Source organism: Zonotrichia albicollis, chromosome 6 (assembly GCF_047830755.1).
Source record: "Zonotrichia albicollis isolate bZonAlb1 chromosome 6, bZonAlb1.hap1, whole genome shotgun sequence".
Taxonomy (NCBI): domain Eukaryota; kingdom Metazoa; phylum Chordata; class Aves; order Passeriformes; family Passerellidae; genus Zonotrichia; species Zonotrichia albicollis.
In genome coordinates this window covers 51,908,547-51,934,584 of record NC_133824.1, presented here as the reverse complement: position 1 = coordinate 51,934,584, position 26,038 = coordinate 51,908,547, and the positions used below count along the sequence as shown (strand labels likewise).

At 42.9% G+C, this 26,038-nt stretch overlaps 1 protein-coding gene across 5 annotated transcripts in view; it reads left to right on the top strand.

The window, feature by feature from the left end:
- MPPED2 (metallophosphoesterase domain containing 2) overlaps positions 1 to 22,037 on the top strand; it is a 125,974-nt gene extending 103,937 nt beyond the window's left edge. For all 5 annotated transcript variants that reach the window (XM_074543774.1, XM_074543777.1, XM_074543776.1 and 2 more), the window contains exons 5-7: positions 13,739 to 13,854; positions 17,061 to 17,174; positions 20,624 to 22,037. In XM_074543774.1, coding sequence (XP_074399875.1) covers positions 13,739 to 13,854; positions 17,061 to 17,174; positions 20,624 to 20,742 — 349 coding nt within the window. In that variant the 3' untranslated portion in view covers positions 20,743 to 22,037. The remainder of the gene's footprint in view (positions 1 to 13,738; positions 13,855 to 17,060; positions 17,175 to 20,623) is intronic.
- The last annotated feature ends 4,001 nt before the right edge of the window (positions 22,038 to 26,038 follow it).

Sequence of the window (26,038 nt, the reverse complement as noted above, 5' to 3'; positions counted from 1 at the left end):
GGGTTTATTCAAAGCATCTCCTCCATGGATCCACCTTGGGCAGCACCAGAGCCCAGCCAGGGCTGCACCCAAGATGACCCAAAATGGCCCCAAAATGCAGGAGCGCTCCCGGGCTCTCTCCCTGGGATCAGTTCTGCTCCATTTGCACCTTGCAGTTCATTGTCCCATTCCAGCTTTAGCCCAGGCACTCCCACCCTGCTTGTTTTTCTCTCTGCAGCCCACGGGGTTTGTGCTCTGGGGCTGAGATTGGGATCATTTGTCCTTGGTGCCCAGCTGGAGCAGGAATTGTTTTGTCTCCCTGCTCTGTGCACAGAGCTCACCATCCCTGAATGTGAAGCTCAGACCCACACACTAAAGCAGCACAAAATGGGAAAAATAGAAAAGCTAAACCTGAGGAATCACGTCCAATGGGGTTTATGGGAAATTGGGATTACCGCAGACTGAAGGAGAGTTAATTTGACTCTTCTGGTGAAAAAACAATGCCCATGGCAGAGAACTGGAGCTGGGTAGGTTGGAAGGTCCCTTCCAGCCCAAGCCATTCTGTGGGTTGCAGCACCAGCAGTCCTTACCCTCTGGCTGGAGTTGCTGCTCCATGGCTCCAGCAGGAGCAGTTTCATCAGCCTTTGGAAGCGCAGTTCAATCCTCTAGGAGGCTCCTCGGGCTTTCAATAAGGTCTGCAATTTTTGCTGGTGGTCACTGAGAAAGGCATCTTCCCTGCATCCTTGTTCTCCTGTTTGCTTCCACTTAATTATTTTCCACTGACACTCTTGAAAGGAGTTAGCTGTGGCCTCAGAGAGATGTGGGGGTCACATCTTCTGTCCCTCAAGGTGAGAACTGGGTCGAACATGAATAATATTTTGTTGGTCAAGGAACTGACACAGATGCAGAAGTTCTGCTACATTGGTTTCTAATCATTCTGTTATTAGAAATATTATTTTATTATTGTTCCTTTTTTCAGCAGAAGAGTCAAATTAACTCTCCTTCAGCCTGTGGTAATTCCCATCTCCCACAAACCTTGTTGGAAGGACAACACCAAGGTGGAGGGGGCCTTAAAATGAACTGTTGTGTAAATGACCCAACTGTCATCAGAGTTCCTTGTTTAATCTTGAAGGCAACAAAAAGGAGTGACCCATTGCTCAAACAGAGCCTTTTCAATTAAAATAATTCTCTCTTTGCCTCTGTGATGCTGAATGCTCTCTCCAGTCCTTTCAGCTGCTTTTTTTTAATGACCCTTATGTTTTCCCCTCAATCTCCCCTTTTGTGTTCATCTGTTGATCAAGTAACTGCATTACTTTGATTTGCTGAATTGGCTCATACATGAGACAGCTCCTCCAGGTAATAACCTGGAAATGTTTGCTCACATTCCTGTGGCCATGCTCGAGTGCTGCAGCACTGGGAGCTCTCGTTGGTCTGGGAGTGCACTGAGCCATTTCTGCAAGCTGTTCTTCAGTTCCCCTGATACAAGCAGAGCAGCAGGGAATGAATGTTTATTTATATTATACATATCTATAAACATATCCGTGCACAAGAGCACATGTTGTATGCACCAGGGGTACCTCAGGTGTGGGATTTTCTGTTTGTGTGGACTTTGCTTGCAGGCGAGTCTCCTGAAGGTTCCTGAGCTGGGAACGAGGTGTGATGTGCATTTTGAGACCCATGAGCATCCCTTTCCCCAGATGGCTTTGCAGAGGAAGTTTGGTGGGAGGCAGAATTTGGCAGATGAGGTAGCAGTGGTTTTTGATGGAGATTGGACAGGAGCTTTAACTTTCCCTTCCTGCAGGCTCCAAGGCTGGATCACGTTTTTCAGCAAAGGTGGAATTTTGAATATGCCAGGTGTTAAATTCCTGCATGAAGCAAGGTCCATAATAAATAAAGAAAATTAACCAACCTGCATAACTTTCACTTCCTAAAACTTACAATTGAACAGTGAACCAGAAAATGATGGCTTGAGACCAAGCCATGGTATTTTGTACTGTACCTAAATGCCAACTAAGCATGTATTGTGACACTGGGAACTCAGTTTTCATCTGGTTAGTGAGGATAAGAGACTTTACATCAAGAATAAGCTGGAACGGAAGGTAGCACAGACCTCAGACAAACAAGAAATGCTGGGAGTATCCTGTGACCTAATTATAACTTAAGTGTTTCCATTCTTTCCTGTAAATATTTAGAAGATTATGTTACAAGTTCCTACAATTAAATATTGTGGGCTGTGCATGTTTGGAGGACTTAATGCATGCGAGCCTTGTTTGGTTTTCCTAGCCAGGCATTCTGGAAAGTTTCAGTTTCTTATTGAGGAATGCTGGCCAGCATTTGGAGCAAAACATAAATGAAAATAGTGGTGGTATTTAAAGATAAACAGCACCATCTGGCAATAAGCAATCTCAGTGTCTTATTTTAGGTCATTGGAGTAGCTAAGAATAATTAAATTATTGGTAAAGACTAATGGTGAAAGCCATGGAGGGCAGAATTCTGTGTCTGCTCTCTGATTGACTTTGTGCAAGTTTCTTGGGCATGTATTCTGGCAAATTTATTTTTGGGTTAGCCAGCCTAGTTCTGCACCTCTGTAAACAGTGCTGTGACCAGATTGTTCTCACCCTGAATTATTTACTGCTTGTGAAGCACTTGAAAGAGTTTTTGAAAGCCTTCAAGTTCCTGTGATTGTGATGGAGGTTTGTGCTCCTGGTGTTCCTTTGGGTTGGTTTTGGTTCATGGTTCAGAAACGCCAAAGTGGTTTGATAACTCTGGGAATTAGAATGGGAAGAGCACAGGCAGCCAAGACCAAACCTTTTTCTTTGTGATGTTGTGTGCTGGGGCTCCTCAGTATAAAAAATACAAAAAATAAAAAAAATAATGACACCTACACCTTTCCTGTAGGTGTCATTAAGTGTTGTGTACATTAGGAGCAGCACAGATATAAACATATAAAAAGGTGCTGAAACACTGCATAAAAATACGTGTCTGGGATTTGTCTGGTCTGTGGCATTAATTAATGAACAAGCTATCACATCTGCTGACCCTCAGAGCCTTTTGGAGGAACTACAGGGACTTTATCAATGCTAAAGAATTCTGTTTTAAGGAGCATTCCAAATAATTAAATATCTAGAGGTTGTTTCTTAGGAGCAAGAACCAATTTCACTAATAGGGCAGGTTGACATAACTACTCTGGAGTGTTTTATTTGTTACACTAACTTACATCTGGCAACATTTCTTTCATAATTCACTGAAATGCAGCTTATTTGTTTTAAAGGCTGGCGTGTTTCTGTTAATATTTTCCAAATGTTTCTTTTACAAGTATATAAAATATTCAACTACTGGATGTAATTAGACCAGTATTTCAGATTTTGTTCAGAAAATCTATTCAGATTTTGCTGTTTTACATGTCAGGCACACAGACCACCCCAGTGGGTTGAAGATATGCACTATTAAGTGTGTGTTGGGGGAGAGCTCTTTGCTTTTCTTTCTTTCTTTTTTTTTTTTTTTCTCTCTACTTTAATGTGTGTTGTCATCACAGAAGCAGGACTGCTAGTAAAAGCCTCTCCCTGACTGACCTGGGGTGGAAGCTTTGTCGATTTATATTTCCTGCACAGATAATGAGAGGAATGGAGGAAATTAATTTAAGATGTGGTACAACAGCATGTTATGATCACACTTACTCTGAGAAATCAAGCATCCAAGCATCATTCTCAAACATGCACAGTTGTTGAGCAAAATTGAATCAAAATTTTAGACAGCTGGTTTGCTCCTTTTTTCTTTTGTTTTCTCTCTCCCTTGGCATGTCCCTGGGAGCCGAGATTTGATTTATGTTGTGGTGAGCTTCAGGACCAGAGAGCTCCTTCCTCTAGACAGATATTTGAAGGTTCTCTATTTTTTTTACGAAGACCACAGAATTTTGCCATAAGAACTTGAGTCATTTCAGTTCTTTCCTGTGCTGCAGCATCCTTTGATGATTCAAGGGCACGTGTGTCCTTCAGTGTGGGATTGAAGGACTAGAAGGGCTCACTCCACAATGAGAAGCTGTTCTAAAAGTCAGTCCAGAGTGTGTTCTGGAGGTCTGAGCTCTGCCACAGTGCAGCACCACTGTGCTTAATGTCTGGATCCAATTGAGTCTGGTCCTAACTTAAGCCAGGTCTGTCCTTGCAGCCAGCCCCAGCTACACAGAGCAGATGTGTAAGGTCTGGTACTTGATTCTGTTCATAGGCCTTTGTAATTCTGTACTTTTTAAAAGTAGAATGAAATTAGCCCTTGAGTCAAGTTTGAATTATTTTCAATTTTTTGGGGGGGGATATTAAAATATCTCCCAGATCTCATTAAGTAAAGCCCTAAATAAAATAATTGCAATGCAGTTAGGGATCGGAAAGCCCCAGAAGGTTTGGAGGAAATTTCCTTTGATGAGCAATTTGGAAACTTTAACAAAGGTTGCCTGGATCATAAAATTAAGAAATTCACCTAGTCTCTTCCTCTCCTTTCCAGTGGTGATGTCCACTGCTCTGCCTCACTGTGCTCTTCACTGCTGTGCTCTTTGTCCTGCTGTCCTCAGTGCCTCTGTGACATTACTGGGTTCCAACCTCCTGCTCCTTTGCTCTCAAGCCTCTTAAACCCTGGTGTATTTTTATTTCTTTCTTAAATAAATTTTTGGTTTTTTTCTTTTTACTAAAACACATCTTCCCCACAGATGACTTTTTATAAAAACTGTGGTGTGACAGTGTTCACAGGGGTCTCAGATTGAGGGAAGAGATGAGGATCTGACTCCATGTTTCAGAAGGCTTAATTTATTGTTTTATGATATATATTACATTAAAACTATACTAAAAGAATAGAAGAAAGGATTTCATCAAAAGGCTGGCTAAGAACAGAATAAGAAGGAATGATAACAAAGGTTTGTGTCTTGGACTCTCTGTCTGAGCCAGCTGGGCTGTGATTTGCCATTAATTACAAACATCCAACATGGGCCAATCACAGATGCACCTGTTGCATCCCACAGCAGCAGATAATCAATGTTTACATTTTGTTCCTGAGGCCTCCCAGCTTCTCAGGAGGAAAAAATCCTAAGGAAAGGATTTTTCATAAAAGATGTCTGTGATACTGTGGTGTTCTGGTATTTGTAACACGAATGGACAATCCTTGGCAAAAAGGGTCAGACATAGGGTAGGAGATGTCAGTGGCTGGTGTGGACCATCAGAGTGGAGAAATAAGTGAGAGGTATCCACAGAAGTGGTAGATTTGGCTGCAGATTTGGGGGCCAGAGCTCATTCCCTGTCAATAACAGCAGGAGCAGCCTGGAGGCGGAGATGTGCAGACACTGAGAGAGGGGAGATGCAGGAGGGAATGCTTTCCATGTTCCATTTGTATGGATGGCTAAAGCTGCACTTGCTGCTGTCCTGTTCCTGTTTGATGTGATAATCTGGTCCACATCGGCACATCCATGGAACAGGATGTATGGCAGCACTAAAGGTCCTGGGTTTTTCACAGCTCTCACAGATCCAGGCCTGAATCTGTGTCTGACCGGAGTTTAAACTCAAACCTGCACTGGCCAGTTGGTACAGTCAGAAATTGAGAATTGCCTGGGGCAAGGAGGATGGTAGGTCATGCTGGCTGCTGAGGGGATCCTGCAGCTCCTCATTCCCTGCTCCCCAGGGAAAAGGCACTGCAGGGCTGCTTCCCTCCAAACTCACTGCAGGATGGGGCGTCCTGCTCCTCAAATGCTTTGTCATTTAGATAACCAGAGGTTAGAGACTGTGAGTTAGAGAGAGAAAAATCTGCAAAGCAGAACCAATCAAAACAACCAGCAGGTTGTTGAGGTTTCAGGTTTTTCTGACCTTGTGAAAATAGCTGAACTATGTTTTAGAGACTTCCTGAGTGAAGTGCAGGCTGGTTATGAGAAGGTACATGGCTAACATAATTGCAGCACTGATGATTCACTTCTGTGAGAGCTTCAGCTGTTTAAAGATGCAGGGTAAGCAAAATCCCAAGGAACCAGTGCTCCTTTCTGTTCTGTGTTATTATTCTCACTTTCTAAATGGGACACTGAGGCACAGCAGGTGAGTGCTGGCGGGAATGGCATCCAGCTGGAGCCCCCAGGCTGTGCCTCTCACCCATGTCACAGCACTGCACATAATGAGCACATTTAGGAAACAATTTAGCCTTTACCATTTCCTGCTGGTTGTTACATTATGAAAAAGCATTGGAATCTTCACTTTAAAAAGGAGCTTCACCCAAAAAAGTGCTTTAGTGGCACTGAAAGCAGGTTTCGGTGGCTTTACAGAAGCTGCTGTAAAATGTGCTTCCTCAATGTGATGCCTTGGGCAGGCTGCCCTGGAGCAGAGGCTGGGCAGAGCTAAAGAATAAAGCAGGGATTGATTCAAAGCATCTCCTCCATGGATCCACCTTGGGCAGCACCAGAGCCCAGCCAGGGCTGCACCCAAGATGAACCAAAATGGCCCCAAAATGCAGGAGCGCTCCCAGGCTCTCTCCCTGGGATCAGTTCTGCTCCATTTGCACCTTGCAGTTCATTGTCCCATTCCAGCTTTAGCCCAGGCAGTCCCACCCTGCTTGTTTTTCTCTCTGCAGCCCACGGGGTTTGTGCTCTGGGGCTGAGATTGGGATCATTTGTCCTTGGTGCCCAGCTGGAGCAGGAATTGTTTTTTCTCCCTGCTCTGTGCACAGAGCTCACCATCCCAGAATGTGAAGCTCAGACCCACACACTGAAGCAGCACAGAATGTGAAACATATAAAAAGCCAAAACCTGAGGCTTCAAATGCATTGTGCACTTGCCCTGCACAGTGTTTTATCTGGATGATGCTCCAGGCTCTCCCCTCCTGCCATTGTCCCTGTCTCCTGTGTGTGCATTCCTGTGGGACAGTGTGTGCTGCTGGCCCTGGCAAACCCTGTGTGTGTCCCCTTGGGGCCAGGGGGCCTTCTCCTCCTTCTCCTCCATCTCCTCCTTCTCCTCCTTCTCCTCCCTGCACAAAGTCACTGCTGGTGGCTGTTTTGTCACTTTGTCTCGGGTTTCTGTGGTTGAGATGACCCCGAGATATGAGAAAGTCTCTTTTTCCCAGGCCCGCGACTGAAGAAGTTGAGATTCCTCAGTTCTGCTTTTCAGGGTTGTTTATTTTCTCTTATCTGTTACATTCTTTCTCTGACCGCCCTTGGAGTTGTGGTAACTAAGAACTACATGTACTTTATTTATAATAATTTTCCAATACCTATCACCTATGTTAGACAGTCTGTCTCTACTCTAAACCAATCCAAAAATGCCAGCACCACAGCAGAAGATGGAGGACAAGAAGGAGAAAGACAGGACATGCCCAGATTCCTCCATCTTGCCTTTTGAATCCCCATTCTAAATCCCCAAAATTCCTGTTTTTCACCCTGTTACAAATTCACTATCATTCTATTCAAACCCTTGTGGCTTGTAACTCCTCACACAAGGTTGGTAATTGTTTCCATGGGCTAAAATCGAAGGCACAGGTGTTTGTGACTCTGTGCCAAGGTCTCTGAGCCCCCTGCCAGGGTCCCCAATCACCCAGGGCAGCCAGAGCAATGTCCTGGATCCTGACAACTTTGCTGTCCTGCAACCTTGCCCAGGAGTGGAGTGGGTGCTTTGGGGATGTGTCCATAGGGTGTCCCACTGGTGTGACGGTGCTCACAGGGGTCTCAGGATGAGGGAAGAGAAGAGGATCTGACTCCATGTTTCAGAAGGCTTGATTTATTATTTTATGATATATATTATGTTACAACTATACTAAATGAATAGAAGAAAGGATTTCATCAGAATGCTGGCTAAGAGTAGAAAAGGAAAGAATGATAACAAAGGTTTGTGTCTCAGCTCTCTGTCTGAGCCAGCTGGGCTGTGATTGGCCATTAATTAGAAACAACTCTGAGACCAATCACAGATCCACCTCTTGCATCCCACAGCAGCAGATAATCATCGTTTACATTTTGTTCCTGAGGCCTCCCAGCTTCTCAGGAGGAAAACTCCTAAGGAAAGGATTTTTCACAAAAGATATCTGTGACACACCGCTCCAGGGCTGCTCATCCCTGTCCTGTGCCACCAGCTCTGCTCTGCTGCTGGAGCTGCCTCCCTGCCCCGTGAGCCAGGGCTGTGTGCTCCCTTTGAATGCTGATAAAAATAGAGAGCATTTTGTTGTTGTTATTGGTGGTGTGGAAGTGCTTCCCACTGGGATGCCTTTTAGATGCTCCCTCAGCTGTTATCCTGTGCAAGGAGACAGAATGAGATTTTTGCCTCCTGTGCACTTTACTCATTGGATTAAAGATAAAATTGAAGCTTTCCTAAAAGACTGTGTATCCTTAAAAATGAATTAATACCTGGGATTAAAGACCTATGAGATAATTCATTTTTCTAATCCTGTTTAGAAGTAACTATTGAAATAAATGGATTTGCTGGTGGAGTCAAGAGGAAAATGTGAATATAGAAGGTCTCCCTGTACATTTACCTTTTGAGTTGTTGAGCTCTGAGGATCAGGTAATTAAATTCATGAGTCAGGGAAGAGATGAAAGTGGGTTGTAGGAGTTGCCACCCTTCAAAAGCTTTTAAGTTGACATTTCTGTGCTACCTGGGTGAACGTGGCTGTGACTTTGTGTCCCCTTTGCCCATGTGCCAGTGTTGGTTCTGAGGTGAATGCACCAAGGAGCAGTTGAGATCTTTTTGGGCCATGAAATCATGCTCCATGGCTGTGCTTTTGTTGCAGGGTTGTTTTTGGGTGTTCTTAATGTATTAGTGAAATAATAAAGCTGTACAGCGCTCACCTGGGAGAAGGGAGATCTGGTCACCTGCTGAAGCTGCAGCTCCCTGCTGCTGGAAGCAGATGGATTAGTCCAGGGATTCTCCCAGTGCACCTAGAGAAATTTAATTTTTTTAGAAACAAATTAAAAATTAAAAGGAGGATGAGCCTTGTTGGGAAGTTTAGCATTCCCTCCCTCCTGGCACGATGTCCAGCAGTGTCTGCAGCTCTTGCAGCACGAGGTGTGAAGATAATTTGCAGCCTCCTCCTTTGAATTTCAGACAAGCTTCCAAAAGGCCAGGTGGAGGGGGATCTGTGGGGATTCCTGTGCAGGAATGAGGAGCTGAGGAGAGCTCAGGGATGGGCCAGGTGTCTGCCCCTTGTGAGGATATTCCCTGTGCCACATCTGGTGCCAGCACAGCCTCTCTCCCCAGTGATGAGGTGTGACGGTGTTGACAGTGGTTCTTGGATGAGGGAAGAGATGGAGATCTGACTCCATGTTTCAGAAGGCTTGATTTATTATTTTATGATATATATTACATTAAAACTGTACTAAAAGGATAGAAGAAAAGGTTTTCACAGAAGGCTAGCGAAGCTAAGCATAGAAAAGAATGATAACAAAGGTTTGTGTCTCAGACATTCTGTCTGAGCCAGCTGACTGTGATTGGCCATTAATTATAAACAACCAACATGGACCAATCACAGATGCACCTGTTGCATCCCTCAGCAGCTGATAATCAATGCTTACATTTTGTTCCTGAGGCCTCCCAGCTTCTCAGGAGTAAAAATCCTAAGGAAAGGATTTTTCATGAAAAGATGTCTGTGACAATGAAGGAGTGCTGCAGTCAGGGCAGGCTGAGCTGCCAGGGGAGCTCTTGGGGAGCAGGAATTCCTCCGGGGCTTTGCTGGCACGTGGGGGAAGCTGTGAGCTGTGGTTCTGAGCAGCAGAGCCTCAATTAGGTTCCTCTGCACACAGGCTGTGTTCTGGTCCATCAAACCTAAAATGACAAAATCATTTGTAATCTCTCATTACCGGTCCCTGTGGGTTTGCCATCCACGCCTCCCCTGTGGCATTATTCAGCATCATATTATCCATTAAAAAAACTTGTTGGTTTTTTTTTTAATTAAATTCAATAACTTCCTGCTGTTGCCAGCTATACTTAAATAAATGAAATTTTAGGAATTTGCTGAAATATTTGACTCAGAGATCCACAGGAAAAAAGAATTAGGTCAGATCTGAAATATTGCTGCTAATGACTGCGTAGCCTCCATTACTTACTTGTGTTTGATTGTAGTTTGCCATGAGTGGGTAATATGTGCTTTTACCCCTCTGATTCTCTCTCCCACCCCATGCAAGGCAAGGAAAAGGGCTGTGGGGTTAAACCATGACAGTGCAGCCAAAATTCATCATCTACATTTCTTCCTAGACAGGAAGTGGTTTCTCACAGTAAGTAATCAGCTTGAAAACACAGTGCAGAAAGCACCTAACTCTGTGCACAATTCTTTTTTTCTAAGTTATTTAGACATTGAGAGTGACTCTCTTTGACTCTTTTGTATGCAAAAAAGGCACTAGCAGCAGTGAAATCTCCCTCTGTGACCCACAGAGCAGGCTTTGTGTTTCCTGCAGGAATTTGGAGTTTGCTGGGGTGACCAGCCACTCCCAGGGCTCACGGCACGCCGACCCCATCCCATGCTCACTGGAATTGGAATTGGAGAAGGGAAGAGATTTTTTTATTTTACACTGATGCAGTTTGTCTTCTTGTCCCCATCAGGTCACCTTCCCTGGTGTTCTTGAGCCTGTGCCACACAGCTCTTTGGCTTCTTGGTGCTGTTCTGAGCACATCCTTGGCTTTTTGGCAAAGCCTGAGCCCCCTCCAAAACAGGGACCCTCAGTCTGCCTGGCCAGCCTGCAGTGCTGTCAGGAATTCACTGTTTCACGTTTTAAAAGCCTGAAGCCTAAATCTGTAATCCAGGTGTTCTTCAGTCGTGCCTGCTCCTCTCTTTGATTTACCCCTTTTGTACAAAAATCTTTAGTATATTAAGTAAGTACTTGACCATTCTTTTTTTTTGTGCATAACGAGGAAGGTTTCTCAAAAGTTTTCTTCCCATGTGGTGCCTGTTAGTCACAGCTAATTACAGAGGTTGGTGAATGAGGAATATATCTGAGCTCAGGTTCCCCTCCTCCTCTTTCCACAGTGCTTCAGAAGAAAATAAAATAAAAATCCTGCAGACAAATGCAGGGTTTTTTTTTCCTGTGGTCGTGGTCTCCAAAGAGCTCCAGCGAAATCACAGATGTGGTTTCACATTTCAGCTTTAACTATGTTGTAATAACTACAGTCTTATCTGCAGGAGAAATGCAAGTGGGGAAAGAATCATTAATTGACAGTGAAAAGTTTGACCCCAGCTCTGTGTGTTTGTTTGTTTTAAGCAGCTGAATGTTTAGCCAAACCATATTTTAACTTCTGATATTTTAATCTCCATAGGTTAAAATGTTGTAGGAAGGGATATTTTAACTTCTGCCTGCAGCCCTGAAGGTTACAATAATCTCCATGGGTTAAAACCCAGGAATGTTATAGGAAGGGGAACTTAGATAGGTGTTCCAGGAAAGCAGAAATTCTCGTGGTTTAAAGCCAAGACACAGCCTTCAATTTTAATCCAACTGCGCACAAACCTTGGTGGGACCTTGGTTTAAACCCAGGAGGGTTTTTGGGTGTTTTGGTGGGTGCAGAGCAAGGCAGCTGTGAGAGCTGAAGCCTCTCCTGTGGCTGAGGAGCCCATGAGCTTGCATGAAATGTTTGGCTAACATCTAATTTTCCTGTCTTTTGTCAGTGTTCATTGAGGAAGTCTGCTGGCCTGAATGAGTTCCTGTGTGTGTGTGTAGTATGAGCATTATGCAGCAGGACTACATGGGATATGTCTATTATCTGTCACAAAGGCACCAGTGACCTTCCTGCCCCTATATTAGCAGGGCCTGCTGGTTTTCCATCCTGCCAGTTGTCAGGAATGCAGATCATCCCCAGAGCTGGGTACAGCCCTCATTGGTCGAACTGGTGTCTCAGCAAAACCAAATGCTTTCATTATAAAAAAAAATTAAAGTTAGAGATGTCGTCTCAGCAGGACATTCCCACTCAAATGCATATTTGAGGCTGGAAAAATGAATAATTTAGAGGGCAGGGGAGGCAGAGTACATAATGAAATTACACGGGACTCGAATGATCTCTGTTTTAACAGGTATGGCTGTTTTCAAGGTTGGTTTGTGGTTGTTCTTTGCCCCCAGATTTGTTTTCTGTTTTCAGAACTGCAGCACACAGGAGACTTCAGGAGTAGCCTGAACCTTCAGAAATATGGGCTAAGATGTGAGAATCCTGCCCAGAACTTTCAGAAAAATGACCAGGGCTAGGACAGGAGAATCCTACCTAGAACTTTCAGAAATATGGGCTAGGACAGGAGAATCCCACCTGGAATGTTCAGAAATATGGGCTAGGACAGGAGAATCCCATCTAGAACTTTCAGAAATATGGGCTAGGACAGAAGAATCCTACCAAAACCTTTCAGAAATATGGGCTAGGATGGGAGAATCCTGCCCAGAACTTTCAGAAATATGACCAGGGCTAGGACAGGAGAATCCTACCTAGAACTTTCAGAAATATGGGCTAGGACAGGAGAATCCTACCTAGAACCTTCAGAAATAGGATCAGGGCTAGGACAGGAGAATCCTACCTGGAATATTCAGAAATATGGGCTAGGACAGGAGAATCCTACCTGGAATGTTCAGAAATATGGGCTAGGACAGGAGAATCCTACCTAGAACTTTCAGAAATATGGGCTAGGACAGGAGAATCCTACCTAGAACCTTCAGAAATATGACCAGGGCTAGGACAGGAGAATCCTACCTAGAAATCAAAGTCTAAAACTGTTGCCTGAGCTCTAGGAAGCACACACACAGATGGAAACTCTTAAAATTAGTACAATACTAAGAAAGGTTATTGATAACATATCCAAATAGTCCTGTATTTCGTCAGTGTGCTTGTTTGATAGGGAAAGGGTTTGTTATGTATCAAAATTATGCGTTGAAAAAGTTCTATGTTAAAAATCTACTAGAAAATGTTCTTTTCATTGCTACATGCTTGGGTTGGTGGATAAAGTGTCTCAGAACAACTCTGTGGTCCACTGGAGAACACTGAGGCTGTCAGTTTTCCTTGAGAAATGCTAGATTTTATTGTTTAAAATTTATTGTTTAAATTTTATTATTATTTTAATTTTATTATTATAATAAAACACTAAATTTTATTATTTAAATTATAAGTCAAAATGTTTGTAAGTTAAAAAATATTTTACTATTTAAAATATAAGATCCTTTTAAAAAGCCACTGTAAGGGTAAACATTGTGTGAATGTTTATTTATTTTATTATTTTTATTGTTTTTCCTGTATGTCTAGGAGGCTCAGGGGTTCAAACCCCAGTTTTGTGACAGTGTTCTGGTAATAAAAGCGCTGAAAGGAGCAAGGTTGAGTTTAGTGAGATGCCACAGTGGCACAGGTGGTGCTGCCCCATTGAGCCTTTTGTTGAACTGCTGCCCTGTGTTGGGATAAACTGATTTTTGCCTCCAAAAAAACGTTTGGGTTGTTTTGGTAGTTAGCATAGGGAAGGTTTTTTTTTATGTTTGAACATTCCCAAATTTTGATAAAAAGCTTGAGATTTAGACTTTGTTATTTTAGTGTTTTTCCCTTTCTCTATAGTGAGAAAAAGCCCCCAGGGCTGAATGCACTCACGGTACAAAAACAACATCAGGCATTAATCTAAATTCAAATGTACATTTAATCATATGTGTGTATGTATTTAAATCAGTGTGTGTTAGAGGCATCCCCTTCAAAAAAGGCTGTCTGCAGGTAATCTCTGAAGCACAGAAATTGTTTTAATTCAGAAAAAGTATTGGAGAAGGGAAGAGATTTTTTTATTTTACACTGACACAGTTTGTCTTATTTTCCCCAAAGGACACCATGGTTTAATGGATGGGGCTTTAATCTACCCAGAGGTCAGTCTTTGCTAGACAAGTGGAACCTTATTCCCGAGGGAATTGATATACTAATGACACATGGACCTCCCCTTGGTAAGTGAAACAAAAGTTCTGTGTGATTTTATTTTTTGCGTGAGAATTTTACTTCCAAAGTGGATAATGCTGTAAGATATACTGTAATTGCACCCAGAGTAAAAGCTGTGGATTGAAAAACTTACTGAAAGAAGTGGAAAATTATGATTAGGCTTAGCTGATCTGTTGAGTTTCCATAAAAAAAATTTGATTTTTTTTTTATTAAATTCAAGCTAGGGAAGATCAAATAGCTGACACCATAACCATTATAATATGACATTTTATTTAAGAGTAGTATTCATCTGACAACCAGTTTTCAATCCCTTATGACTTTTTAGAGATTGACTAAAACTTTTGAAACCTTTTCTCACTACAGTGTCATGTCATTTTAAGGTTTGTGAGCAGCAGTCAAGAGTTTGGAACTTTGCAGTCACACATTCTCCTTGATAATGCCCTTGTAAACTTTGAATATGTAAGAATAGTTTTAAAGGTATTAATTGGCTCATAAAAAATTTGCGAAGGAATAAAATTATGTTCTTAGATAATTGTTCCTAACTTGATTTAATGACAGGTGAGCACCAGCCACTGAATGCATAATTTGTTTCTTCATTAGGCAGCTAAAGTTTCTCATTTAGTTGAGTTTTGCTTTTTTTCTCGGTGTGAGTCATTGGCTAAGCTCAGGTTTAAGATTTAAACTAAGCCCTGCTGGGTTTACAGCAACTGAGACTCATACAAATGTCACTTATCAGATCACCATGAGGAAGTGTGGCAGTGGCTTCATTGCCCTTACTGTAAGAAGAATTATTTTTGTTGAGGTTTTAGGATTTTTGTCAGGGTTTTAGGAAGTTCTTGTAACCCAAGGGGTCACACGATCACAGGAAGTGGCCAAATCACAGTCACTTACTACATTTGTGGTAGTGAATACATAAAATCTTCTCACAATTGTATTTTAATAAAATAAACCAGCATTTTAAGTCCTTCCAGGCTGGCTCAGTGTTCTTTTGCAGCTTCTTGGTGACTGTGGAGTCAGGAATTAATGCATGCTGAAAAAACCACTTAGTTGTGTTTTTTTTACCACAATTAAGTTAAGAGTCAGCAATCCAAGCTAAGGGGAAAAAAAAAGAAAGCTCCACAAAAAGTTTTTGACCAATGTACTTACTGCTCCTTTTATATTCTGGTTAGTTTTTAATGCTGCTTAGAGAATGTTGTAAGAAGATCAGCAAATTCCCTTTAGCCATGCTGGAGCTGCCAGTACCTGCAAACCAGGGCCTTGAACAGCACTCTCTTAATCACTTCATTTTCCCAAAGAAGCAAAAACAAAACCCAAAACCCAAGTGTGTTTATAGTGTTTCATGGGTGCTGTTTTACATGGGTTGCTCATCCACCTGCTCTGAGCTGGGTTCATACAGAAATACTGTGATGCTGCAGACACCAATGAGTGCTGTCATTGAACAAGCCTGCTTAAATTTTGTGTTTGAAGGAGATAATGAAGCTCAGTTTCAAAAGGCTGGCACTGTGTCTTAACCAGAGACACAGATTTGGTGTCAGTACTGCCCCTAAAATGAGGGGCTCTAGGACTCAGCCTGCATGATAACATTGATAAAATACTGCTTTTTAAATAAGTGTTTACTTATTAATGTTAAGTGAATATTAAGGGAGGTAGAGCTGTAACTGGACTCTTTGGTCACTCTAAAATTTAGCCAAGCTCATGTTTTTAGTCAGTAGAATGGTGCTGCAGCTGGACGTGGCTTCTGATTTCCCTTTCATTGCTCCTCATTCCCTTGTCCTGCTGATGTTTTACATGCCAGTCCAGGCAGCAGGTTCCTGCAGGGACTCATGGCAGCTTTTTACATTTTTCTGTAAAATCTTTTTACATTTTTCTGTACTGTCCAGAATACCAAGTGGCAGCGTGGTCTGTGCCAGTGTTCACAGTGGTTCTTGGATGAGGGAAGAGATGAGGATCTGACTCCACGTTTCAGAATGCTGATTTATTATTTTATGATATATATTACATTAAAACTATACTAAAAGAATAGAAGAAAGGATTTCATAAAAAGGCTGGCTAAGAATAGAATAGGAAGGAATGATAAAAAAAGTTTGTGGCTCAGCTCTCTGTCTGAGCCAGCTGGCTGTGATAGGCCATTAATTACAAATATCTAACATGGGCCAATCAAAGATCCACCTGTTGCAGCAGATAATCAATGTTTGCATTTTGTTCCTGAGGCCTCTCAGCTTCTCAGGAGGAAAAATCCTAAGGAAAGGATTTTCCATAAAAGATGTCTGCGACAGTGGTCAATTAGCACTGGCTTGTTGGGAGCTGCTTTGCAATTTTTGCACAGTGATGAGGGCTCAGAAGTGGCCTGATGGCTGCAGACCACATCCTCCAGAAGCTGTGGGAATCTGTATTTTAAATCTTTGGGATTGAGAGGTGGCTCAGCTCATCTTCCTGAGCTGTGACAGTGTTCATAGGGGTTTTCAGGTGAGGGAAGAGACGAGAATGTTGACTCTATGTTCAGAAGGCTTGATTTATTATTTTATTATATACATTACATTAAAACTATACTAAAAAGAATAGAAGAAAAGTTTTATCTCAGAAGGCTAGCTAAGCTAAGAATAGAATAGAAAAGAATGATTACAAAAAGGCAGCTGTTTCAGACTCTGTCCGAGACAGCTGGGCCTTGATGGACCATTAATTATAAACATCTAAGATGGGCCAATCAAAAATCCAACTGATGCATTCTGCAGCAGCAGACAATCATTGTTTACGTTTTGTCCCTGAAGCCTCTCAGCTTCTCAAGAAGAAAAAATCTTAAGAGAAAGATTTTGCATGAAAAGATGTCTGTGACACTGAGCTGTTTCATTTCTGCAGTAACCACGGAGCTGGCTGCTGTCAGAGCCAGGGGAAAGGGAAGAAAAATCTGCAGCAGTGCCAGGAAAAATCTGCAGCAGTGCCTGGGGTTTCAAGGTGGAAAAAACCTATAGTTCAAAAAAAAAAAAAACAACAAATCACATCCAGGAAAAACATTAATGCAGATGGAGGGAGGAAATCTTAAGGAAGGCAAAGTGACAGTGAAAAACATTTCTTGAAAGCCATTGTGTGCTTTAATGGAGAGGTTATGACTGGAGATAATGGAATAAACCCTGTGTGAATGATGACTTCCTGAAAGAATTGGTGAAGCCTCACCTGAATAGGGGAAATTAATGCACTGATTGCTTTTTGCCTCCAGGTTTCCGAGACTGGGTTCCCAAGGAGCTGCAGAGAGTGGGCTGTGTGGAGCTGCTGAACACAGTGCAGAGGAGAGTCAGGCCCAAGCTGCATGTCTTTGGTGGGATTCATGAAGGTAAGCAGCAGAGCTGTTCCCTGCTTCAGCTCCCATTTCCAGAGGCACATTTTGATGGTGTATTGCAGTGGGTAATGGCAGATTGCATTAAAGTAAAGGAGGGAGTTCAGGGAAGTGATTGCCTGTGTGGCACTTCGTGAATTTATTCCAGAATTAAAGCAGACTCTTTCAGGAATGTGTGCTACATTTAGCCACCTACATCTTTCACCGTGCTGCAAAGGTTGTTCCATGCAGGTTATTTGAAAGCAATTCAAGTTTTGACAAACTCTACTAGAGAAACAGATGAGATTCCCCACACTTGCGAGCCAAAATGAAAATTATCCCCGTTACTCCCAGCACAGGAGCTAAGAAAGATGCTGGAGGAGAAAAAGGAAATGTGCAGACAACTTGCTGCCTCTCCTCACCTCCCCTAGGGTATGAGGGGAAGCAGAAAGGAGGGCATGTGGAGTCAGGCATCGGTGCCATGTTTTAGGGGAGATATTCCCCCTCTGTGGTTGCCAGCACAGGCAGTGTGAGCATCGTGTCAGCCTCAGGAACAACCAGCTCAGTTTGTGGCACTGAGAGATTAAATACATTCTGGAGATACTTAAATATTTAATACAATTTTGTGGCTTTCATGTGGCTGAGAGACAAACACTAGGAGTTCTGCCTGAGAGAGAGTGTGAGACTTCATGACCCCAGAACTCAAAATTACACATTAAATGTTTTATATTCTCCCCCTGGAGGTTTCTCCATTGTCTCTAACTAGGTTCTCCATAGGCCTAAAGATTTCAGGACTTCATAAAAGCAAAATAAAAAGAGGACAGCTCTCTCTGCCAGTGGTGTTGGTTTTTCTGAAGCCCTTGTGACTTCATGAAATGATTTCCATGCCTGGCATCTGTAAATAAAGAGTTTGTACTGGGAATACTGACATGACCCTCTGCACAGAGGCATAAATAACAGTCTTTAATGCTCCCAATTAAAAAGATTGAGTATTTTGTACAAATGTTAGTCCTCACATATTAAAAATAAATGAACATGGCAAGACTCTCAGCTGAAATGTGTAAATTGTAAATTTGGGTGGTGAAACTTGTGGTTGTAATAGTGCTGAGGGTGTCTGAATGTACAGACCATCATATGAGAAAGCAGCATGTTTAAATCTCCTGAGAACGGTGGCAGGACATATTAAAAGCGAGCATTCAAATAAATTATTGTAAAAATACCAGCAAAAATTTAAAATAATTTCTAGTACTTACACAGAATAACATAAGAATGGCTTGCTTCAGTACAGGAAGAAATAGCAAAGTGTTAAGAGCATTATCTCAGGGTGCAATTAACTTCTATCCAGCCTCAGCTGAGATAAATATGCACCACATTCCCTTGAACCAACAGAGGCCATACACTCATTTTGGTGATGCAGGTTTTCTCTCCTGTTTGATAAGCAAAACAACCACAAACAAGGTTTTTCCCACCATGAGATGATCTAAATCAAAATTGCCAGTCTAAATAAATAAAGTGATACAGGTGGACAGGAAAGCAATTCTGAAGTGATTATTCTTTCTGATAGGCACTGTGGGTAGCTGTATTTATCTGAGCTTTCCGACAGCAGCGATCTGTACTCTATCATAATGGTTTAAAAGAAAAAAACCTTTTTCCTCTGTGGGTTTGCAATGGGAAGCTTTCTTCCTCCATCATACTCTGGGGTGTTTTTCCCAATTTTTTTTTTTTAAGTGCATTTGGGCCAAATACTTCCTTGGTGTTTTCAAGCTTCTTTGTTAGCTTTTTGCGGATGTCAGCTGAAAACACACACACGCTTTTATAAAATTCTTTTGAAATACATGTATAAATTAAATAATGGAGCCATAGAACGGTTTAGATTGGAAGGGACTTTAGGATCATCTCATTCCAAGCACTCTACCATGGACAGGGATGCTTTCCACTATCCCAGGTTGCTCTGAGCCCTGTCCAGCCTGGCTTTGAACACTTTGGGATTGGGGCTGACACAGCTTCTCTGGGCAGCATGAGGATGTGAATGTGTGTGTTCTTAACTTGCTGAGGAGCTCCTGAGGTCTCAGAAGCCTTAGGTTTTGGCTTTTATATTTTTCCCATTCTGTGCTGCTTTAGTGGGTGGGTCTGAGCTTCACATTCAGGGATGGTGAGCTCTGTGCACAGAGCAGGGAGACAAAACAATTCCTGCTCCAGCTGGGCACCAAGGACAAATGATCCCAATCTCAGCCCCAGAGCACAAACACCGTGGGCTGCAGAGAGAAAAACAAGCAGGGTGGGAGTGCCTGGGCTAAAGCTGGAATGGGACAATGAACTGCAAGGTGCAAATGGAGCAGAACTGATCCCAGGGAGAGAGCCCGGGAGCGCTCCTGCATTTTGGGGCCATTTTGGGTCATCTTGGGTGTAGCCCTGGCTGGGCTCTGGTGCTGCCCAAGGTGGGTCCATGGAGGAGATGCTTTGAATAAACCCCTGCTTTGTTCTGTAGCTCTGCCCAGCCCCTGCTCCAGGGCAGCCTGCACAAGGCAGCGTGAGCAGCAGCTGGGCAGTGCTGGGATGAGGAGCAGGGTGATAAGGGCCAGCACAGGGGAGGTGACAGAGTTCAGGCTGTTTGTTGGAGAGAAGGTGTTGAGGTTAAACCAAAGTTACTTTAAAATCTTTTGCTTCTGAATGGTCTTTTTCTTGTGACAGGCATGCAAGCTATAACTCACTAATTAAGTAATTAGAAAAAGAACATGTGTGGTTTGTGTTTCTGCCACACCCCTTGCAAGAGAGGATATTCCAGGGGTAAAAAAAGGTTTGTACATAAACCAAAAGTGCCTGTTCTTATCTCAAACACAGCCCTCTGGGTTTTTTACAGTCGAGTCTTTGTGGCAGATGTACCAGCAGGGGCTGGTGTCATTTTGAACGGGTCAGTTTGGTTTTATTGCACAGCAGGGATGCCCCAGCAGCCTTAGGGTGTCCGTGTGTCCCTGGAAGTTGATCCCTTGTGCAGGCTGCCCTAGAGCAGGGGCTGGACAGAGCTACAGAATAAAGCAGGGATTGATTCAAAGCATCTCCTCCATGGATCCACCTTGGGCAGCGCCAGAGCCCAGCCAGGGCTGCACCCAAGAATGACCCAAAATGGCCCCAAAATGCAGGAGCGCTCCCGGGCTCTCTCCCTGGGATCAGTTCTGCTCCATTTGCACCTTGCAGTTCATTGTCCCATTCCAGCTTTAGCCCAGGCACTCCCACCCTGCTTGTTTTTCTCTCTGCAGCCCACGGTGTTTGTGCTCTGGGGCTGAGATTGGGATCATTTGTCCTTGGTGCCCAGCTGGAGCAGGAATTGTTTTGTCTCCCTGCTCTGTGCACAGAGCTCACCATCCCTGAATGTGAAGCCCAGACCCACCCACTAAAGCAGCACAGAATGTGAAAAATATGAGCTGAACCCTGAGGCATCCCAGTGAGTGTGTCCCTTGTCCCCACAGGTTATGGCATCATGACAGATGGCTACACCACCTACATCAACGCCTCCACGTGCACAGTCAGCTTCCAGCCCACCAACCCTCCCATCATCTTCGACCTTCCCACCCCTCAAGGATCCTGAAGCACTACTGGGGAAGGTCTATAAACTGCCATTTTCTAATTAAAAACTTACCTTCATGTTTATTTCAAAATAGGGGCTAGGGGGGATTTTGGGGGAGCCGTGGGGGGTTTTGTTTTGGGGTGGGGTTTGGGATTTTTTTGTTTTGTTTTTTTTTTATTTGTAAATTGCTGGTGCAAAAGAAACAGGAAGAGAAGTTAGAGGTTGTGCTTTTTGGAAATGCAGCATTCATTTTAAATTGATAAAACATTGTGAATTTGTACAATGAATTTTGTTTTTCAATAAATTTGCCATTGTAAATTGTTATAGTGTTCTCAAAAGGACAGCCAAGCTTTCTTTTAATAAGTGAGAGACCTTATTTTAATATTATATTATAAGCTAAAAAATAGGCAGCATTTAAATACACCCAAATTTGCACAACTTTTGTTATTGTCGGGGTTTTTTTTAAGTGTCTTCTTTTTCCCTAAGTTTAAATGTCAGCTTTTTATCTCAGTTTATATAATTTTTTTTAGTAGCACAAACAGTGTTTTGGGGTCCATTTGCCTCTTGACATGTGTGCATGTACTTTAACTTGTTTCTATTCATGGTAGAATGCAGCAAGGGGAGAATAGACTTCTCAGTTGTTTGTCTCTACTTGCTTTATAAAGACTGATCTTGATAGCCACAGCCTGTATGTGATATCTACCTTCTGTTGTTTCTTTTTTTAAATTATTTTAGCTTTAAAAGACTGGGGGTGAAAGCTGCAAAGAGCAGGTATTTCATGCAGTAAAAAAAAAGAAAAAAATTGTAAATGCGGACTCCTTTTAAATATGAATTTATATATATATGTATTTTTTGTGCATTATAACTAAGCTAGGATTTAATATTGCCAGTATAGCATCTGCAAAATTATGCTGTACAGCACATCTAAATTATGAAGGATGTGACATGTTTTTCCAAGTGCTCAAGGCCTTCAAGAGCCCGAGTTAAATCTTTGTTGTAGTTCAGGCATGTATAGAGTCAAATGGATACAATCAAGCCTAAATAAAATAAGGCTTAGTTGTCCTTTATATTTAAATATTCTTCTTGTCTTTTTTATTTCCTTTTTCTTATTTTGCACTGTGTGTAAATGCAATCTCACTAGCACAAAATATTGTTGCAGATAGTTATTTCTGTTCCACCACTGTAAATGCTCTTGAGCTTCGTTCTGTTTATGTTACCTTGTTAATGGAATTTAGAAAAGCAGTTGTTTCTTTAAAATTATTGTGATATTATATCTAGCGGCCTTTATATGCAAATAAAATTGCAAGATTTTTAAATACGTGGTTCAAGGGAATTCTGTGGTTGTTTTTGTGGCATGGACGATTTTGGGGAGTGATGATAAAGGTAAGTAAGAAATTTTCTATTTCTCAACACATTTATATTGCAGCCCATTCATCAGATCCAGCTGGGTCAGTGGAGCACTCAGAGTTTCCCTTGTTTCTGTTCCCTCCATCTCTCATTCCTTTTGAGATTTGCAGTTGTTTCTTTAAATTTATTGTGATATTACATCTAGCAGCCTTTATGTGCAATTAAAATTGCAAGATTTTTAAATATGTGGTTCAGGGGAATTCTGTGGTTGTTTTTGTGGCATGGACGATTTTGGGGAGTGATGATAAAGGTAAGTAAGAAATTTTCTATTTCTCAACACATTTATATTGAATATATTTATATTCATCAGATGCCAGCTGGCTCAGTGGAGCACTCAGAGTTTCCCTTGTTTCTGTGCCATCCATCTCTCATTCCTTTCAGGCAGAAGAGATTTTGTCTTTAGGTGTTGTGGGACCAAGTTTGAGCCTTGTGGGACCCTCCTCCAGGTGACACCAGGAAGAATTGATCAGGCAATAACCTTTTTGCTGCCTCACTTGGTCATTGGCACTGAGCTGCAGGTGTCTCATGCTCTCACCCACTCTGGGTTAAAAAATTAATAGTCAGTAGCTGAAATGCATCAGTTTTTCTGTGGATGTCCTGTCAGTTTTGTGGCTGCAGCAGGATCCAGCGCTGGCAGGGCAGGGGGATGACAAACACTGCAGGAGCTGCTGGTGATGCTGCATGCAGGCATCTAGATAATAACAGTCTTCTTCCAAACCACGAGCTATGGTGGCAAAAATCTGCTTTTAGACAGGAGAAAATAAGGTGCAGTTTGCATGAATCTGCATCCTCAGTAACAGCAACACCTGGAGAGAGACAGAGCATCCCCATTTATCTTAACAGGTTGGTGGCTTTGGACATGATTTTGATACAAAGGTTAGAAAAATTAGACAAACAAAATAGACAAAACAAATCCAAGGCTCTTACAGCAGAGCACAACTTAGAGGGCCACTGTCTGTATTTTATGCAACATGCATGTCACAGATCTTGGCCAAAATCTTCAGATTTATAAGGCTGCCATACCAAAGTCTTTTTTGGGGAAGAAGCTGCTGTATCTCTTAAATCTAGTTCTTGTTCTGTATGAGGAATTCCTTGTCAGGTTTCCATAGGAAATAGACAGGTACCTTCACTCCTTAATGATATCTGCCTCACTTTGCTTGCAGTGCTGCTTGTTTTATCAACTAAGCCAGAGGAAGAAAGGTCACCAAATATTAGTCCTTACTTTTGGGTGTAGAGGCAGGGTCTGTCTTGTGTTTTTTTTTTTTTTAATCTAGCAGTGAGAACACAAGGAAATTGGTTTTGACAACCACAGCTGTCTGCTGGCAAAGAGCTTTTGAGATGGCTGTCCTTGGAAGAAAAGCAATTTTTGGAGCACATAGAAATCATGTGTGTAGCACACCTTGCATTATTCTGTTTCACTGATCTCTTGCTTGTTGTCACTGCATAAGGAGGGAGTCCCACAGCCTCAGATGCTCTGTAGATGAATTTTCAGGTGAGCAGAGAATAACCACTGCTGCTCCCCAGCCTTCTGCAGAGCCTGGCACCTCTTCATTAGCTACAGCAGGAGGCCCATAGCACCAGGCTGTCGTGTCTCTGCCTCTTCACAGAAACTGGGTTATTGCAAGAGCAAAAATCCCAAGCCAGCAGCTTTGTTCCAGCATTTGAGCAGACTTCTGGCAGCAAAAGGAGTGGAAGCTCATCCAGGAGTGTGCCTTGGGTGAGACTGGTGGTGAGGACAGACCAGAAGCTGTGAGGGAGCAGATCTATAGCAGCCTCTGGGATAACCTCTAAGCTGGTACCTGTAGCCATGGCTGTCCTAAAGGGGTGAGTCTTGGTTTCAGCTCTTTGCCATGTGTTTTTTTGGCTTTGTGGTGTGTTACTGAGGGGTTCTGCACTGCCACACAAGGGCCTGGATTTGTCCCAGCAGGCTGAGGCTTCCTCCTGCCATTTAGACACATCAAGGACAGTCACTGCTGTGTCATCAGTTGGTGCTGGTGCTAAATGCAGCTGTTAATTTACAGAGGTTAAGTCTTCAGAGGTACTTCCTAACCCTCTGTTTCCTCCTAGTATTTTTTCTCTCAGGCTCTGTCAGCCTCACCTTGCTGGTGGTTCAGCACTGAGCTCGTTCTCCTCCATGCCGGGGTATTTTAAATTTTACTCCCTCCGTTTTCTTTAGTCCTTTCAGGAATTGATCTAGTTTTCCTCTTCTGAGGAAGCTCTCATTTTGGCTAGCAGCAATTACAAAAAAGGCCAGGAAAATATTACCACTTTGGCTTTTTTTCCTTGTTGTGCTCCTTGGAGATTTTGACATGTCTCTAGGTGTCCATGTGTGCTGTCACAGGCACGTAATTCTCCTTTGCTGGATGTCAGCCATATCTGACAATCAGGGTGACTGGGACACAGCCTGGCTTGTAGAAGTTTGATTTCACAGGGAGGCAAAAGTGTGTGATGAATCTGCTTCTTTTCAAGGATCTTTCACTGCTGAAAGTAGCTTGATGCATGCATGCAGAACAAACCTTGGGTAATAAGTCTTTCTTTGGGGTCTGGTCCAAGCCCAGTGAACTCACCAGGAGTCTTTCTATTGACTTCAGCTGGCTCTGCATCAGACACCTGCCATCTCTCTGGACTCTGCTGCTGCCTATTACTCATCCTTCCAGCTGGAGGAGATGGTGCTTGGTTAAGATGCAGGAATCTCTGGGTGGGAGGAGAGCCCTACCTATTGTAAGTGCTGAACCTCCCAGGTGATTGATTAACAGCAGAGCAGTCGATTAACCTTTCCTCCTGTGAGAGCAGCTCCCATCTCCTCATCTCCACGAGGCTGAGAGCAGTCAAGGCCTTCAGCAGGGGAGGGCTGAGGAGCAGGATGCTCCCCAGAGGTGTCTGCTTCCCAATTCTCCCTGCATAGTGGATTTAGTGAATTCAGCAGACCTTGGGGTCAAGCATTTATTAGGCTAAGAGACTGTCAAATCAATCTGCTCTACTCCAGGCAAGTTCTACCAGGAGGGTGGGTTTTGCCAAGACTCTGTCTCGGCTATAGATTGATGACTGGCTCCTGGTGGAGGCTGCCTTTCTCTTTTCCATTTTCTGTGGATCAGAGTTTTTTCCCCTCACTGACACCAATATTTTCTCCTTAGACAAATTTCATTAAGGAAACTCTTGGAAACTGTATGGAATTTAAGACACAGGGAATGACTTAAAGTCTAAACTCTGTAGTCCTTCCATTTTGTGTTATATTGACCCCAGGGCCTTTCTTGAGAGCTTGTTTTTTGACTACAGGTATTTGAATTATATTTCTGGAATTTTCTTTTCACCCCTTCTCTCCCTCACCCTCCCATGTCTTTTTTTTCAACTTAATATTCTCTAGCAGTTACAGGCAGGCAGGGATTCTGATTTTTCTCTGCCTAACATCACAGCTTCTTAATGTAAAGAGAAATGCATTGTAAAAGCAGCTGTATTTCCCTCCCTTCATACCAATCCTAACTTCCTTGCAGGTTCCTCATTTGCTGTGACCAGGCTGCTGAGCACCATCACCAGCTAACTTACCTGAGCTACCCAAATAAAATTGTGTTGTGATCAGGCTTGGCCAGGGATGTCAGCAGCCAGAGGACAGCCCTGTGGGCAGGTTCCAGCTGCCAGAGCTCTGCAGAAATGCAGGAAAAAGGGAGTCCAGCACAGGAGTGCAGCCTAAAGACTAAAGTCAGCTTTGAACATTTTCACCCCCACTTCCTGCCAGCCTAATCCAGGGAAAATGCAAGAGAGGTCTGAGTGAGCTCAGTGCTCTAAATCAGTTTTCAGCGATCCATATTGATTTGTTTCTTCCCCATGCAGTTATCCCTTTCCTGCCTGCACCTCTGCAGGAGCCAGCAGTGCTGCAGTGATTCCATTAGCATGTGGCTATGTGGATACATCT